Source organism: Rhinoraja longicauda, chromosome 33 (genome assembly GCF_053455715.1).
Source record: "Rhinoraja longicauda isolate Sanriku21f chromosome 33, sRhiLon1.1, whole genome shotgun sequence".
In the NCBI taxonomy this organism is placed as follows: domain Eukaryota; kingdom Metazoa; phylum Chordata; class Chondrichthyes; order Rajiformes; family Arhynchobatidae; genus Rhinoraja; species Rhinoraja longicauda.
Genome location: NC_135985.1, coordinates 7186310 through 7204284, shown reverse-complemented (window position 1 = coordinate 7204284; position 17975 = coordinate 7186310). Strand labels below are relative to the sequence as shown.

The 17975-nt window shown below is 46.9% G+C and overlaps 1 protein-coding gene across 1 annotated transcript in view; it reads right to left on the bottom strand.

The window, feature by feature from the left end:
* Window positions 1–14370: 14370 nt before the first annotated feature.
* Window positions 14371–17975, bottom strand: part of myo5c (myosin VC) — a 60997-nt gene continuing 57392 nt past the window's right edge. The window contains exons 39-41 of the mRNA XM_078427171.1: window positions 17671–17845; window positions 15750–15830; window positions 14371–14523 (exon numbers count right to left, since the gene is read on the bottom strand). Coding sequence (XP_078283297.1) covers window positions 14371–14523; window positions 15750–15830; window positions 17671–17845 — 409 coding nt within the window. The remainder of the gene's footprint in view (window positions 14524–15749; window positions 15831–17670; window positions 17846–17975) is intronic.

The following is a 17975-nucleotide window of genomic DNA, read 5'->3' as shown; positions in this document are numbered from 1 at the left end:
GGCTCGAAGGGCCAAATGGCATCCTCCTGCACCTATTGTCTATTGTCTTATCTATCAAACCTTCCCCTCACCTGTGTCCGCCTGTTATCTGCCACGCTTTGTCCTACCCCCCCCCCCCCCCCCCCCCCCCCCCCGCCTCCCCTCACAATCAGGCTGAAGATGTGTCACCTATTCAAAGGTAGACACAAAATGCTGGAGTAACTCAGCGGGACGGGCAGCATCTCTGGAGAGAAGGAATGGGTGACGTTTTGGGTCGGGACCCTTCTTCGCCCGAAACGTCACCCATTCCATCTCTCCAAAGACGCTGCCTGTCCCGCTGAGTTACTCCAGCATTTTGGGGTCTACCTTTGATTTAAACCTGCGTCTGCAGTTCTTTCCTGTCACTTATTCATGTTCTCTAGAGATGCTATCTGACCCGCCGAGTTACTCCAGCACTTTGTGTCCTTTTGTATAACCAGCACCTGCAGTTCCTTGTTTCTACATCTAGATTATTGTGCTCTGGGCTTTTTTATAGACCTCCAAACACTGAGTGGCAGCAAAGCTTAAAACCAGGAATTTAGAAATGTGTTTAACGAGACTAATTCAATCATGCTGGCAGAACTGATCTGCAAATAGAGACAGTGATGGGCACTAATAGTGTGGAGGAAAACAAAATCTTTAAGTCTATTAGGAATAGTTTTTTAGATTCATACATTTGGGAAACTATGCTGTTGTTTGTCTCCGTGACTATAGTATGTCAGGGAAATAATGAGGGAACAGGAATTTGTGACCTGGTTTTAAGTAATCTTATGATTATGAGACACAGGAGCAGAATTAGGCCATTCAACCCAATGAGACTGCTCCACCATTCTATCATGGCTGATCTATTTTTCCCTCTCAACCCCATTCTCCTGCCTTCTCCCCATAACATTTGACACCCTTACATATCAAGAATCTATAAAGGGCCTGTCTCACTAAGGCGATTTTAAGGCGATTGCCGGTGACTAAACTGTCGCCGACAGTTCGCCGGGGTGTCGCGGGCATGATCGTGAGGAGTCTTCAAAGAATCGTTGTGGATCTCGGCGCGTCGCTGAGAAATCAACTGGATTGAAATTTCTCGCCGACAGCTGGCTTGTCGCCAGGTATCGTTGCTTATTGCGGGCGCTGTCGCGCGCTGTCCCCGGGTTTACTAGGTTGTCTAAGATGCATTTAGAAGCACGTAATTTTAAATTAAGTAAAGTCATTTGAAGATACCATAAAATACTTGCGTTTACCCAATTTATTCACCGTCAGGACATTTGACAGGTAGATGGAGGCGACAGTTTGACGGTCAGGTAAGCGTGGGAATTTTCACGATGTTTATGGCCATCAGCGATTACATTTAAAGTAGGCTCCCAACCCAGATATGCAACCCAGAAATCAGATATGCATCTCCCGTCCATTTTCAAAGAATGTCCACACTCAGCACAAAATCCATTTAACCACGTTTAAAATTAAATTTCTTAATACTGCTATTAGTAAACTGGAAGTCAATCAGTTTATGCCTTGTTACTGTGAAGCTTGGTTTTCAAGTAACCCGGGCAAGATGGTATATTTCAAAACTCCCAAGTTATTATAGACTTGTCAGTGATTTAACGAAAATTAGGACACCGGAGAAGCATTGATAAGTGTGGGAATTTTGCGATGTTTCCGAAGACAGTGTACTCTCGACCTGACTCGGCATTGTCGTGGTCATTGTCGTAGGGTAAAATAAAATTTTGGCGATCTGCTACGACTTTGACAGTAGCCTAAAAAATCGCCTAAGTGGGACAGGCCCTTAAATCTCCGCTTTAGAAATACCCAATTCCACAGATTCACCACCCTTGGGCTAAAGAAATTTCTCCTCCTCTCTGAATGTATGTCCTTTTACTCTGAGGCTGTGACCTCTGGTCCTAGACACTCCCACCGGTGGAAACATCCTGTCCACACCCACTCTTTCCAGGTCAAGAAAAGGTTCATTGCACATACATTAATGAAGGGATGTTTATGGAATAGTGATCATAATATGATAGAAATTTAAATAAAATTGACAATGAAAACTGCGAAGGCTTGAGGTACAAGTTGGTTGTGGTCGATTGGGAAGCACAATAGACAATAGACAATAGGTGCAGGAGGAGGCCATTCGGCCCTTCGAGCCAGCACCAACATTCAATGTGATCATGGCTGATCATTCTCAATCAGTACCCCGTTCCTGCCTTCTCCCCATACCACCTGACTCTGCTATCCTTAAGAGCTCTATCTAGCTCTCTCTTGAATGCATTCAGAGAATTGGCCTCCACTGCCTTCTGAGGCAGAGAATTCCACAGATTCACAACTCTCTGACTGAAATTTTTTTGCTCATCTCAGTTCTAAATGGCCTACCCCTTATTCTTAAACTGTGGCCCCTTGTTCTGGACTCCCCCAACATTGGGAACATGTTTCCTGCCTCTAACGTGTCCAACCCCTTAATAATCTTATACGTTTCGATAAGATCTCCTCTCATCCCTCTAAATTCCAGTGTATACAAGCCTAGTCGCTCCAGTCTTTCAACATACGACAGTCCCGCCATTCTGGGAATTAACCTAGTAAACCTACGCTGCACGCCTCAATAGCAAGAATATCCTTCCTCAAATTTGGAGACCAAAACTGCACACAGTACTCCAGGTGCGGTCTCACTAGGGCCCTGTACAACTGCAGAAGGACCTCTTTGCTCCTATACTCAACTCCTCGTGTTATGAAAGCCAACATTCCATTGGCTTTCTTCACTGCCTGCTGTACCTGCATGCTTCCTTTCATTAAAAGAAATGGCACAGAAAAGGACGTCAGATCAAACCCGGGTCTCTGGCGCTGTAAGGTCGGCAACTCTACCGCTGCTGCCACTGTCCCATCATCTACCCATTCCCTCCACAGATGCTGCCTGACCCGCTGAGTTCTTCCGGCACTTTGTGTCTTTCAAGATTTCAGTATCTCTCCAACGTTTACTGATGGAACGCCTGATAGACCTGAGACCTGATAGAAGTATGTAAGATTATGAGCGGCGTAGATAGGGTAGACTGTCTCCCAGGGTGGACATGTCAATGACTGGAGGTGAGAGGTGCAAAGATTAAAGGGGATATGTGGGACAAGCTTTTTAAAAAAACCCAGAGGGTGGTGATTGTCTGGAACATGCTGCCGGGGGTGGTTTAGTTTAGTTTGGAGGTACGGCATCGAAACCGGTCCTTCGGACCACCGAGTCCGCACCAGCCGGAGATCCCCGCACACTAACATTAACCTACACACACGAGGGGGATAATGTTACATGAATACCAAGCCAATTAACCCACAAACCTCTATGTCTTTGGAGTGTGGGAGGAATCCGAAGATCTTGGAGGAAACCCACGCAGATCATGGGGGGTGGGGTGGGGGAGACAAACAAACTCGATTTAGACAGCACCTGTAGACAGGATTGAACCCGGGTCTCTGGCGCTGTAAGGCAGCAACTCTACCACTGCACCACCATGCAGATACGATAAGCGGTGTTTGGATAGGCATGCAGGGAATGGAGGGTGAATCATGTGTAGGCAGAGGAGGTTAGTATAACTTGGCATCATGTTCAGCATGGACAAGGTGTGCTGAAGGGCCTGTTCCTGTACTGTTCTGTGTTCTGTTTTCTGCAGGTGGGGTGTTTAGATGAGGTGGGTGAGGGTCTGACACCTGTACCCGTGAGCATCAGTGCATCAGTCCACACACTGTCCACACACTGAGGGAGCCCTCTCTCACGGTTCTGACCTACCATTCCCACGCACAGCGAGCAATAGTTGATCTGCTCGTCCCCGATGTACAGGTTCCGCAGCGGCCCGATCTCCTTGCATTTCTCACAGGGTCCATAGATGGCAGCGGCAAACGTCTGGTCACACATCTCTCAGGCTGGCAAACCGGAGCTGGGCATACGGAGAGGGCAAGGTCAGTCAGCGGGCACCGCCTCCACTGTGCAGATTAATCTGCTCCAACTAATCTACTCACTGACGCTCACACATAGACGAACACACACACAAATGTACACATACACACACACGCACACAGATGTACACACACACACAAATGTACACATACACACACACACACACACAGATGTACACACACACACAAATGTACACATACACACACACACACACACACACAGATGTACACACACACAAAATGTACATATACACACGCACACAGATGTTACACACACACACAGATGTACACACACACACACACACAGATGTACACACACAAATGTACACATACACGCACACAGATGTACACACACACACAGATGTAGACACACACAAATGTACACATACACGCACACATATACACACGCACACATGTACACACACACAAATGTGCACACATACACACACGCACACAGATGTACACACACACACAAATGTACACATACACACACACACACATGCACACAGATGTATGCACACACACAGATGTATGCACACACACACACTCACAGATATGCAGACAGACACAGACGAATGTACACATACAAACACACAGATGTACACACACACACACAGATGTACACACACACAAATGTACACACACACCCAGATATGCAGATAAAGACGAATGTACACATACAAACACACACAGATGTACACACACAGATGTACGCAGAGTTATACAGACAGACACACTTGTACACACAAACAGATATATAGACACACACACACAGATATACACACACACAGCTACACGCACATACATGCACAGATATACACAGACACAAACACATAGCTACATACACACAAACACAGCTATGCACATGCAGATATACACACAGGCACAGACATACACATTCACATGCGCAGACCTACACATGCAGAAAGACATGCACACACATGGGCACACACACAGATATACACACCGACACACACATGCATAGACCCACCCATACAGAGACACATACACTGACTTACACACACGTAGACATGCTGACAAAGACACACACTCAGACACACACTCAGACACACACACCTTTCTCTTTTTGACCACCTCATACAGGGGTTGCACTCAATATTTGTGTGTGTGTTTCTTTGTACTGAAATACATTCCATTAAATTAATTTTTATTGCTTAAATTCAATTAAAAACTATGTCACAGGTTCAATTCTATTGTCTGAGCCACTGATGGTTTATAACCCTGCTTTAATTGCATACAAAATGCCAGTAAACCGGTAGAGGACATATTCGTAAAGATAGAACGTAAATAAGGTTTAGCAATTTGTTCACTCTTTTCCTGAACATTTTTCTTTGGGATTAATATTGAATAAATCACATTTCTTCCATCATCATCTCCCATTCATTAGTCCCCTATTTCTCTTTTCATCCCCCCCTCTATCCCCTCCACCCACATTCCTCCCTCCGGCTTTCCATTTCACTCCTCCTCTCCTCTCCTCTTCTCTCCTTATCTGACAGTCGTTTGCCTCCTTTTCACCTCTAGCCTTTGTCACTTACTTCACCCATCTGCCATTCACCCCTCTCCCTCACCCTGTATCCACCTATCACTTGCCAAACTTTGGCCCACCAACCCCCTCTCTTTTGCAGTTTTCTCCCCCTCCGAGTCTGAAGAAGGACACTAACATGAACCATTAACTGGTTTGATGTACAGTGACATTGTCTATTCCCTCCACAGATGCTGCTTGACCCACTGAGTTTATACATTAAACTTTGGAGATACAGTGCAGAAACCGACCCTTCGGCCCATCAAGTCTGTGCCGACCAGCAATCCTGTATACTATCCTACACAATAGGGATGGTTTACAATTTTACTGAAGCCAATTAGCCTACAACCCTGTACATCTTCGGAGTGTGGGAGGAAACATGCACACCCGGAGAAAACCCACGGTCACAGGGAGAAAGTGCAAATTCTGTACAGTCAGCACCCGTGGTCAGGATCTAACCCGGGCCTCTGGCGCTGTAAGGCAGCAACTGTACCGCTGCTCCACCGTGCCACCCCAAAGTTGCTCCCGCGGTTTTTTTTTTTTGCTTGAGATTCCAGCATCTGCAGTTCCTTACGTCTCCAGATCAGAGGATGTGCTGGAGCGAGACATTTAAACGTTTGATTGAGGTTACACATACCTGGGTTGTGGGCAGAGTGTGGACTGGAGCCTCTGACAGACGGAGAATGTGAGAAGCTGCTGCAATCTTAAGGATCGTCCCAAATCCATTTAAGAGATTACAGGTCACCTGAGACTTTCCACTCAACCCTCCAGCAGAGGAGTTTCAAGGCACAAGGGACTGCGAATGCTAGAACCTAGGGCAGAAAATAAAAAGCTGGAGCAACTTTGGGATGCTGGAATCTGAAGCAAAACACAGAGTCCTGGAGGAACTCGGATTGAAGAAAAACAAGAGGGCAGGCACAGCTTTAAGGTGAGAGAGGCAACGTTGACAGAAAATGTGTGGTGCACGTCTTTTGTTATACAGAGAGTGACGTGTGCTTGGAATGCGGTGGTGAAGGCAGACACAATAGGAATATTCATGAGTTTTTTAGATAGCCACCTCTTTTAGATAGGCACGTGGACAGGCAGTGAATGGAGATATATGGATCACATGAAGGCAGAGGAGTTTACTTTGGCATATTGTTTAATTGTGGGCTGAAGGGCCTGTTCCAATGCTGTACTCTGATTGTCTAAATTTACCACAAGCTCTAGATCAGTTGGGAAGGTGGGCCAAGGAATAGGGTTGTCAACTGTCCCGCAGTTTAGGAATAAGGGGTAGGCCATTTAGAACGGAGATGTGGAAAAACTTTTTCAGTCAGAGAGTTGTGAATCTGTGGAATTCTCTGTCTCAGAAGGCAGTGGAGGCCAAATCTCTGAATGCATTCAAGAGAGAGCTGGATAGAGCTCTTAAGGATAGCGGAGTCAGGGGGTACGGTGAGAAGGCTGGAACGGGGTACTGATTGAGAATGATCAGCCATGATCACATTGAATGGCGGTGCTGGCTCGAAGGGCCGAATGGCCTACTCCTGCACCTTTTGTCTATTGTATTAGCCGGGACATTCCGTATTTTGGGTTAAATTGGTTTGTCCCGTACGGGACTGCCCTTGTCCCGTATTAGGCCTGGACGCTGTAGGCCCAGGCACTGTAGCCCGAGGGCCGCTGTAGTCCCGGACAGTGTAGGCCCGGGCGCCATCTAACGGAGGTTGCGTATCAACCCGCCTCCCGGCCCGGGCGGCCGCCATTGGTGGAGCGGGAGCACGTGGCCGCTGGCTGGGTGAGGTCACGCGGGGCGGTGACGTCACCCTTTGTCCCTTATTTGGGAGTGAGGAAGTTGGCAACCCTACCAAGGAATGACAAATGGAATTTGACTCTGACAGAGTACCTCAGCATGTGACAATAATAAACCTGAAAATGTTACTTTGAATGTTGGAACTTATTTTTCTCTAAAGCTCTTGAAGGATTAAGGAGACAAGATTCATGAGGCATTTTTTTCAGAGCTGTAAATAATTTTACTAAATGAAAACGTTAACCTTTTTTTGAAGATCGCAAAATATTCCAGACATCCTTCCCTGGGACAGGCACACACACGGCTTCCACCCCACACCACTGGTTGCTTCTCAAACACTGCAACACGGCACTTACTTGTGGAATCATAATAAATTCAGAGCTTGGACAGAGGCCCTTCGGCCCAACACGTCCGTGCCAACCAAGATGCCCTATTTAAGCTAGTCCCATTTGCCTGCGTTTGACCCATATCCCACAAAACCTTTTATTTCCAAGTACCTGTCCAGATGTCTTTTAAATGTTGTTATTCTACCAGCTGCAAAAGTTCAGGGAACAGAATTAGGCCATTCGGCCCATCATGTCTACTACGCCATTCAATCATGGCTGATTGATCTTTCCCTCTCAACCCCATTCTCCAGCCTATGCCCCATAACCCCCGACACCCGTACTAATCAATACTTTCATTCCATATATCCACCACCCTCTGTGTGAAGGGACTCCATCTTGGAGCAAGCAAGCATCATCAACAAACTAGCCATGTTTAGACCATAAGACAATAAGACATAGGAGCAGAATTAGACTATTGCCCCAATGAGTCTGCTTCACCATATAATCATGGCTGGTCGAATTTCGAGGCCCCCACAATTTAAATGTACTCGTAAACTATTACATTATTGGAAATAGTCATACAACGGGTCTGAAGAAGGGTTCCAACCTGGAACGTCCCCTATTCCTTTTCTCCAGAGATGATGCCTGACCCAATGCGTTACTCCAACATTTTGTGTCTATCTTTAGTATAAGCCAGCATCTGCAGTTTCTTCCTATACAATACACAAAGTGCTGGATGAACTCAGCGGGCCAGGCAGTATCTGTGGAGGGAATGGACACACGGTGTTTCAGCTTTCAATAGGTCCCATCCTGAAACATCATCTGTCCTGCACCGGTGGGCAGCAGGGTGGCGTAGTGGTAGAGTTGCTGCCTTACAGTGCCAGAGACACGGGTTCGATCCCGACTACGGGTGCTGTCTGTACGGAGTTTGTACGTTCTCCCCGTGACCACATGGGTTTTCTCCGAGATCGTCGGTTTCCTCCCACACTCCAAAGACGTACTGGTTTGTAGGTTAATTGACTTGGTATAAATGTAAGATGTCCCTGGTGTGTGTAGGATAGTGCGGGGATCGCTGGTCGGTACGGACTTGGTGGGTCGAAGGGCCTGTTTCCACGCTGTATCTCTAAACTAAACTAAACCTGGAGTCTCTTGTGTCTTAGTTACAATCTTGTTGAAAGGCAGAAAATGCCCAAGGAGCCAATTGGTCTTCTTTTGCTTCTTATGTTTTTAATATAATTTCAGGAATGCATTTCTAGATGAGTGGCGTAGTTATGGAACTTACTGCCATCTAGTGCATTTACAAAGCTTGCAAGGTTTCATTAATCCATTAGCCTATTACAATTCTAAAAGAACAAGCAAGACAATAATAGTCCACAGAAAAGCTGAATAAAAATGTGACTGAGGGGAATATTTGGATGCATCAAGCTGTCTTTTGCCTTTAATACTTTATGCTCATGAAATGCTTAACAGATCACTGAGAATATAATGAAGGTATTTATTTCACAAAATGCTGGAGTAACTCAGCAGGACAGGCAGCATCTCAGGAGAAAAGGAATGGGTGACGTTTCGGGTCGAGACCCTTCTTCAGACTGAATCACTGAGTTACTCCAGCATTTTGTGAAATAAATACCTTCGATTTGCACCAGCATCTGCAGTTATTTTATTACACGAGAATATAATGAAAGTAAACAGTTACAAAGCACTGGGTATTCTAACATATGAAGAGATTCAGTAAAGTAAAACAATCGATGTGCTAATGAATGGCAGAGCCCTGGGGGCAGATGTAGAGCAGAGGGAGCTAGGAATGCAGGTACACAGTTCCTTGAAAGTGGCGTCATAAGTAGATAGGGAAGTTAAGAAGGCTTTAGGCAAGTTGGCTTTCATCAGTCAGAATACCGAGTATAGAAATTGGGAGGTATGTAGGCAGGAGTGTAGATGCTGGTTTAAACCGTAGACACAAAAAGTGGAGTAACTCTGGAGCATCTCTGGAGAGAAGGAATGGGTGACGTTTCGGTTCGAGACCAGTCTTGAGACCAGTCATACCCAAAACGTCACCCATTCCTTCTTTCCAGAGATGCTGCCCGTCCCGCTGAGTTACTCCAGCTTTTTGTATATATCCATGGAAGTCACAGTTGCACAGGACATTCTGGGTTCAGTTTTGGCCACTCCGTATTAAGAAAGATGTTGTTAAGCTGGACAGGGTGCAGGAAAGATTTATGAGGTTGTGGCCAGAACTCGAGGGCCTGAGCTGCAGGGAGAGGTTGAGCAGGCTGGGACTCTATTCCTTGGAGCGCAGGAGGATGAGGGGTGATCTTACAGAAGTGTATCATGTCATGAGAGGAATAGATTGAGTAAATGCACTTTTACCTAATCTTTTACCTCATGTAGGGGAATTGAGAACCAGGGAACATAAGTTTAAGGTGAGGGGGGTAAGATTTAATAGGAAGCTGAGGGGCAATTTTTTTTTTAACACAAAGAATGGTAGGTACATGTAACGAGCTGGCAGAAGATATAGGTACTTCACAACGCTTAAGAAACATTTAGACAGGTACATAGATAGGATGGATTTGGAGGGATATGGCCCAAACACAGACAGGTGGGACTAGTATAGATGGGGCATGTTGGTCGGCGCTGGCATATTGGACCAAATGGCCTTCCATGCTGTATCACCCTAATGACCAGTGGGTGGCACTCTGGCACAGCGGTAAAATTGCTGCCTTACAGCACTTAGTTCGATCCCGACTACGGGTGCTGTCTGAGCAGAGTTTGTCCGTTCTCCCCATGACTTGCGTGGGTTTTCTCCGAGATCTTCGGTTTCCTCCCACACTCCAAAGACGTACGGGTTTGTAGGTTAATTGGCTTGGAATAAATGTAACATTGTCCCTGGTGTGTGTAGGGTAGCGTTAGTGTGTGGGGATCGCTGGTCAGCGTGGTGGGCCAAATGGCTCGTTTCTGCGCTGCATCTCGAAACTAAAGTAACAATACAATTTCCTGCTTAACATTCTCATCAATTCATCAGAGAATTCGTTGAAGAATACCAAATAGAGGAAATCTTCACCAGCACCTGCACATTGAAGGCAGACATGAGCTTTCCTCGTGGTTTCCAGGTTTCGGAGAACCTGCTAAGGCCGATACTTTTGAACATTTTACAGTTTCACAGTCACTTCAGCTCTCAAGAATCGGGAGTTTTTAATTGTCATATCTACCGACATTGGAGCAAAGAAATTCTTACTTACCACAGCTTTATAGACCCACTAATGCAATATCACTCAGATAAATGTTCAATAATCAATAACCAGTGATGCTAGGTAAGCAGACCATAAGAGTGCAAGACCAAGTGGAGATCATAGTTAGACACAAAATGCTGCAGTAACTGGAGACTGAAGAAGGGTCTCGACCCGAAGCTTCACCCATTCCTTCTCTCCAGAGATGCTGCCTGTTCCGCTGAGTTACTCCAGCGATTTGTGCCAACCAGCATCTGTAGCTCACATTTGCTGAGGCAGGGTTGAGGTCAATGTTGTGCAGTGCTAAACAGCCTGATGGTTGCTGAGAAGAAGCTGTTCTTGAACCTGGAGCTCACGGTGCAGGGAAATGTTCCGCGCGAGTTTACAAATAGCCAAGGAAATTCACACAGTAATAAGGCATTCAGGTACAAGGTTTTAATTTTCTATTTTTGAACAGTGCTCTTAGAAGAAAGGCAAGATACAATCCATGCATGGGAATCCAAGATGTGATGAACAGATTCATACAAAAACAGTACCGCTCAGGAACAGATCCATTGGCCCACGATGTCTGTGCCAAACATGATACCAAGATAAAACTGATCCCTTCTGTGATCCATTCCCTGTGCATTTATGGGCCTATCTAAAAGCTTCTTAAACGTCCCAATCGTGTCTGCCTCCACCACCACCCCTGGCAGTGCGTTCCAGGCAACAGCCACTCTCTGTGTAAAACAAAACTTGCCCCTAGGGTTGCCAACTTCCTCACTCCCAACTAAGGGACAAAGGGTGACGTCACCGCCCCGCGCCCCACGTGACCTCACTCAGCCAGCGGCCACGTGCTCCCGCTCCACCAATGGCGGCCGCCATTGGTGGAGCGGGAGCACGTGGCCGCTGGCTGGGTGATGTCACGTGGGGCGCGGGGCGGTGACGTCACCCTTTGTCCCTTATTTGGGGAGTGAGAAAGTTGGCAACCCTACTAATACGGGACAAGGGACAAACTAATTTAGCCCAAAATACGGGATGTCCTGGCTAATACGGGACAGTTGGCAACCCTACTTTCCCCACACATCTCCTTTAAACCTTGCCCCCCGTCTCACTTTAATGCTATGCTCTCTAGTATTTGATATTACCACCCTGGGAAAAAGGTTCTGACTATCTCGTCTGTCTGTGCCTCTTATTAGTTTAGATCCTTCTATGAGGTCTCCCCCTCAATCTCTGAGACACTCCAGAGAAAACAATCTATGTTTGTCCAACCTCACTTTATAGCTAATGCCCTGTAATGTTTGTTTAGTTCAGAGATATAGTGTGGTTGCAGGCCCTTTGGCCCACCAGGTTTGTGCTGACCAACGACCACCTGTACTCCAGTTCTATCCAACACACTAGGGGCAATTTACAGAAGCCAATTAACCCACAGACCTGCACGTCTTTGGAATCTGAAAACCGGAGCACCCAGAGAAAACCTACTTGGTCATAGGGAGAACGTGCAAACTCTGTACAGAGAGAACCTATAGTCAGGATCGAACCGCGGTCTCTGGCGCTGCAAGGCAGCAACTCTACCGCTGCGCCACCGTGCCGCCCGTGCCTGATCTAGGCAACCCTGGTAAACCTCTTCTCCAAAGCCTTCCCAGAGTGGGACACCACATGCATATTGCATGCATATCTTAAAAACGAATCAGTGTTGGCCTTTAAAACTATTGAGTGCACAGGTTTTGGGAAAATAATTTTTTTAAACAAAATCATAAAGACTACCAGTCCTTAGCATTATGATAAGAAAATAACTACAGATGCTGGTACAAATCGATTTATTCACAAAATGCTGGAGTAACTCAGCAGGTCAGGCAGCATCTCGGGAGAGAAGGAATGGGTGACGTCCATCAGTCTGAAGAAGGGTCTCGACCCGAAACGTCACCCATTCCTTCTCTCCCGAGATGCTGCCTGACCTACTGAGTTACTCCAGCATTTTGTGAATAAATCGCTTAGCAATATGATGCCAGACAGCAAAGGGAGCTGGCACCAACAACCAGCTCAGCCTCGATAGTGCGGAATGCTGAAGCAGGCTTGAACGTACAAGGGCTCCTCTTTCTGCTGTAAACAGATTAACTTGCTTTCAGAAGACAGGCACAAAGTGCTGGAGTGAGGGCGTGCAGCGTAGGTTTACTAGGTTAATTCCCGGAATGGCGGGACTATCATATGTTGAAAGACTGGAGCGACTAGGCTTGTATACACTGGAATTTAGAAGGATGAGAGGAGATCTTATCGAAACGTATAAGATTATTAAGGGGTTGGACACGTTAGAGGCAGGAAACATGTTCCCAATGTTGGGGGAGTCCAGAACCAGGGGCCACAGTTTAAGAATAAGGTAGGCCATTTAGAACTGTGATGAGGAAAAACTTTTTCAGTCAGAGAGTTGTGAATCTGTGGAATTCTCTGCCTCAGAAGGCAGTGGAGGCCAATTCTCTGAATGCATTCAAGAGAGAGCTAGATAGAGCTCTTAAGGATAGCGGAGTCAGGGGGTATGGGGAGAAGGCAGGAACGGGGTACTGATTGAGAATGATCAGCCATGATCACATTGAATGGCGGCGCTGGCTCGAAGGGCCGAATGGCCTCCTCCTGCACCTATTGTCTATTGTCTATTGCAACTCCGCAGGTCAGGCGGCGTCTCTGGAGAAAAGGAGGAGGTGACGTTTCGAGGTCGGGGCCCCTCCTCAGACCCCTGCTTGCTCGCTCTCTTGTCAACTTGCTTTCATCTTTCTGAGAACATCCAGTGCTTTCAGGGAAGAAAAACGCACCGCACCGCCATCTCTCTCAGAAGTTAAAGACTAGATTTGAGGCAGCCATGTAAACGTTCCGCTGTGTATTGGCACCTTTTTGACCCCAAAATGAAGCACTGATAACATCTACGCAGTTAGCAGTTATTTGTCATATATATTTACACAATATTTTTTAAGAAGAATTAAATACTGCACTTGTAAGAGCAACTAATCTCAAATATCTCAAATTTTATAAAAATAGATTGCATTATTTTTAAAAAGCGCATTATATAAAAGTGTGCTTAAACTCAAATAAATCATTCACTTTGGTACATGGGGAAGAGGAAAAGATGCACAATTTCCACAATCGTGACCATGAACCATCGTCTTAAATAATGAATTACAACATGACTCATCTTCGTTGATGATGGAAGGGACAATGGGGGACCAGGCTTGGGGGGACCGCCGTGGGGGGGGGGGGGAAGAGACAATAAAGGGGGACCACCGTGGGGGGGGGAGACAATAAAGGGGAACCTGGCGTGGGGTGGGGGAGACAACAAAGGGGGACCTGGCGTGGGGTACCGCCGTGAGGGGGGGGGAGACAACAAAGGGGGACCGCCGTGGGGGGGGGGAGACAACAAAGTGGGACGTGGGGTGGGGTGGAATTTGTAACTTTGTCGGCGCCCTTTATGGGTGACCATTTGCATACCTTGGGTATGCCAGCAAAGAATCTCACTGTGGCTTGTCACGTGTGACAATAAAGTATTCAACTCAATTCAAGGTACAGAGACATTCTACACATTTACACCCTTCAGATCCTCGTGAGGAAGTTCAGTTTTAAGCTGCTGGGTATCTGGATCATCTCCAGTGCCTGTGAAGATGGATTGAAGGGGAAGGTCACTTGAAAATGGTACTTGGTGTCAATTATTAGCGTAGAGCCATCTTCACGACGGTTGAGTTGTGACTGAAAGATAATAAGAACAGCAAGCTTTATTGCACATTTTTGCTTGGGCAGCTTACAGCCAGCAGTATGAACATTGACGTCTCTAACTCTAGATAGTTCCTCTGTCCCTCCCTTCCCCTCCCCCTTCCCAGTTCTCTCAATGTCTTCCTGTCTCCACCGATATCCTTTCTTTGTCCCGCCCCCCCTGACATCAGTCTGAAGAAGGGTCTCGACCCGAAACGTCACCCATTCCATTTCACCACAGATGCTGCCTGACCTGCTGAGTTACTCTAGCATTTTGTGATACCTAAGCTTTATTTCACAATAGCTTCACAATCTTCCCCCTCCACTCCATTTGTTCCGTTTATAATGGATACACAATTCACAACTTTTCTCTCTCCAAGATAATAAACTTTGCATCTCTGGACTACTGTAGGGCGACACGGTGGCACAGCGGTAGAGTTGCTGCTTTACAGCGAATGCAGCGCCGGAGACTCAGGTTCGATCCTGACTACGGGTGCTGCACTGTAAGGAGTTTGTACGTTCTCCCCGTGACCTGCGTGGGTTTTCTCCGAAATCTTCGGTTTCCTCCCACACTCCAAAGACGTACAGGTATGTAGGTTAATTGGCTGGGTAAATGTAAAAATTGTCCCTAGTTGGTGTAGGATAGTGTTAATGTACGGGGATCGCTGGGCGGCACGGACTTGGAGGGCCGAAAAGGCCTGTTTCCGGCTGTATATATATGATATGATATGATACTGTGGGCTCAAATGGCTTCTGTAAATTATCCCGAGTGTGCAGGATAGAACCAGTGCACAGGGGATCGTTGGTCAGCATGGACTCGGAGGGCCGAAGGTCCTGTCTCCAGGCTCTATCTCTAACTAAACTAAACTTTAAAACAATGAAAGAATGCTTCCGCCACTCAGACAGGTTTACCTGTAATGGATGACTTACTAATGACTTGTGGAGCTCGCCTTTAGTTGAGAGACACAGGCCCATTGGCCCATCAAATCCACACCGACGCAGCAGTACCTGAACATTAACACAACCCTGCACGCACTGGGGACAATTTTACACTTACACCAAGCCAATTAACCTACATTAACCTGGGTATAGCATAGTGTTCGTGTGCGGGGATCACTGGTCAATGCGGACCCGGTGGGCCGAAAGGGCCTGTTTCCGCGCTGTGTCTCTAAACTAAACTAAGGCGGAGAAATTAAATTTTAATCCCAAAAATCTTTACTCACTTGGACCTTCCGCACGAAGGACGGAGCCACACGTTTCTCAAAGTCGTCGATTGGTGTGTAGGAATTCAGGATCTTTACAATCTGTTAAAAAAACAAAGTACTTAAACATGGATCAGAGGTTCCACAAGAGAGAGACATTCCTCTAGTCCATTCAGGTATTAGCTATTCGTGAAGGGAATAGAGTCCGAAGAAGGGTCTCGACCCGAAACGTCACCCATTCCTTCCCTCCAGAGATGCTGCCTGTCCCGCTGAGTTACTCCAGCTTTTTGGGTCTATCTTTGGTTTAAACCAGCATCTGCAGTTCCTTCCTGCACAGAGTCTCTCTCTCTTACCCAGGATAGGGGAATCAAAAACCGGAGGTGATAAGTTTAAGGTGAGAAGGATAAGATTTAATAGGAACCCAAGAGGAAACGCCTTCACTCGGAGAATGGTGGGTGTATGGGATGATCTGCCAGAGGAAGTCGTTGTGGCAAGAATATAACAGCACCTCATGTTAGTACGTTCTAGGAGCTGAATTAGGCCGTCAAGATTGGGGCCAAACAGGGGTAAATGGATAGGCCATGGGTAAATGGGCAATCTTGGTGACGTTTCAGGTCGAGACCCTTCTTCGGACCGTTTCCATGAGTTAATGTACCTAAAGGTTTCTGTGCTGGCCTTGATAGTTGTGTGGGAAGATGGATCATGAGGTGGGTAATTTCAGGAGGTCATTTCCATTGGCATTAGAAGACTTCAGAAGAGAATGACATGACAGGGCCTGAAGGACGGAGGCAGAGAACAGGAGGCGTGGAGGGAAACAAACTCCAACAGAGTCCGTCATCCAGTAATGTGGTCACAGAGCGGTACAGCACGTAAATAGGTCCTTCGGCCCACTTTGTCCATGCCGACCAATTTGGGAACTAGGCTAGCCCCATCTGCCTGCATTTGGCCCACAGCTCCCTAAACCCTTCCTATCCATAGATCTGCTAAAAGTCGTAGAAATACAGATGGGATTCCAAAGGGCGGCACGGTGGCACAGCGGTAGAGTTGCTGCCTTACAGCGCCAGAGATCTGGGTTCGATCCTGACTACTGGTGCTGTTTGTACGGAGTTAGTGCGTTCTCCCCGTGACCGCCTGGGATTTTTTTCCAGGTGCTTTGGATTTCTCCCACATTTCAAAGATGTGCTGGTTTGTAAGTTCATTAGCTTTGGTAAAAATTGTAAAATTGTTCCCAGTGTGTGTGTGTGTGTGTGTGTGTGTGTGTGTGTGCGCGTGTGTGTGTGTATGTGTGTGAGTTAGATTTTAGATTTAGAGATACCGCGCAGAAACAGGCCCTTCGGCCCACCGGGTCCGCGCCGCCCAGCGATCCCCGCACACTAACACTATCCTACACCCACTAGGGACAATTTTTACATTTGTCCAGCCAATTAACCTACATATCTGCACGTCCTTGGAGTGTGGGAGGAAACCGAAGATCTCGGAGAAAACCCACGCAGGTCACGGGGAGAACGTACAAACTCCGTACAGACGGCGCCCGTAGTCAGGATCGAACCCGAGTCTCCGGCGCTGCATTCGCTGTAAGGCAGCAACTCTACTGCTGCGCCACCGTGACCGCCGTGTGGGGGGGACAGTGCTAGTGCACGGGGATCAATGGTCAGCGCGGACTCAGTGCCGAAGGGCCCGTTTCCACCCAGTATCTCTAAATTAAAGTTCAGATGTTCCCCGCCTCATGATGCTTCGACTTGCGATGTTTCGACTTTGCGGTGGTACAAACGGCAGCGACCCTTGGCGAGCCGCCCCTCGCTTCCGGCCACGTGATCAGGTGCATTAAAATGCATTTCGACGTACGATATTTTCGGTTTACGATGGGTTTATCGGAACGTGACCCCCATCATAAGTTGAGGAGCACCTGTATAGCAAATGATGAATGCTCGATCTGACTGACCTGCACAGCCGAGAGGGAGGAACACCTTTCACAGATCTCTTTCACGTCGTCATCTGTGGTCTTGTTGACCTGGAGCAGCCAGGCAGCCTGAGAGAGGGACTCCAGGGTCTCTTTTGCATTGCTGCTCTGCATATTCTTTTCCTTCAGCCACTCTTCCAAATAACTTATGTTGCATCTGCATCAAAAGCAAAGGAATCAGACAGATTAAAAATAACCTATCAATTGTCCAAGTCAAATTATCTTCGTTGCTTTTTGCACATTTTTCATTCATTTTATCTTTCATTTATCATGTCATATATCATATC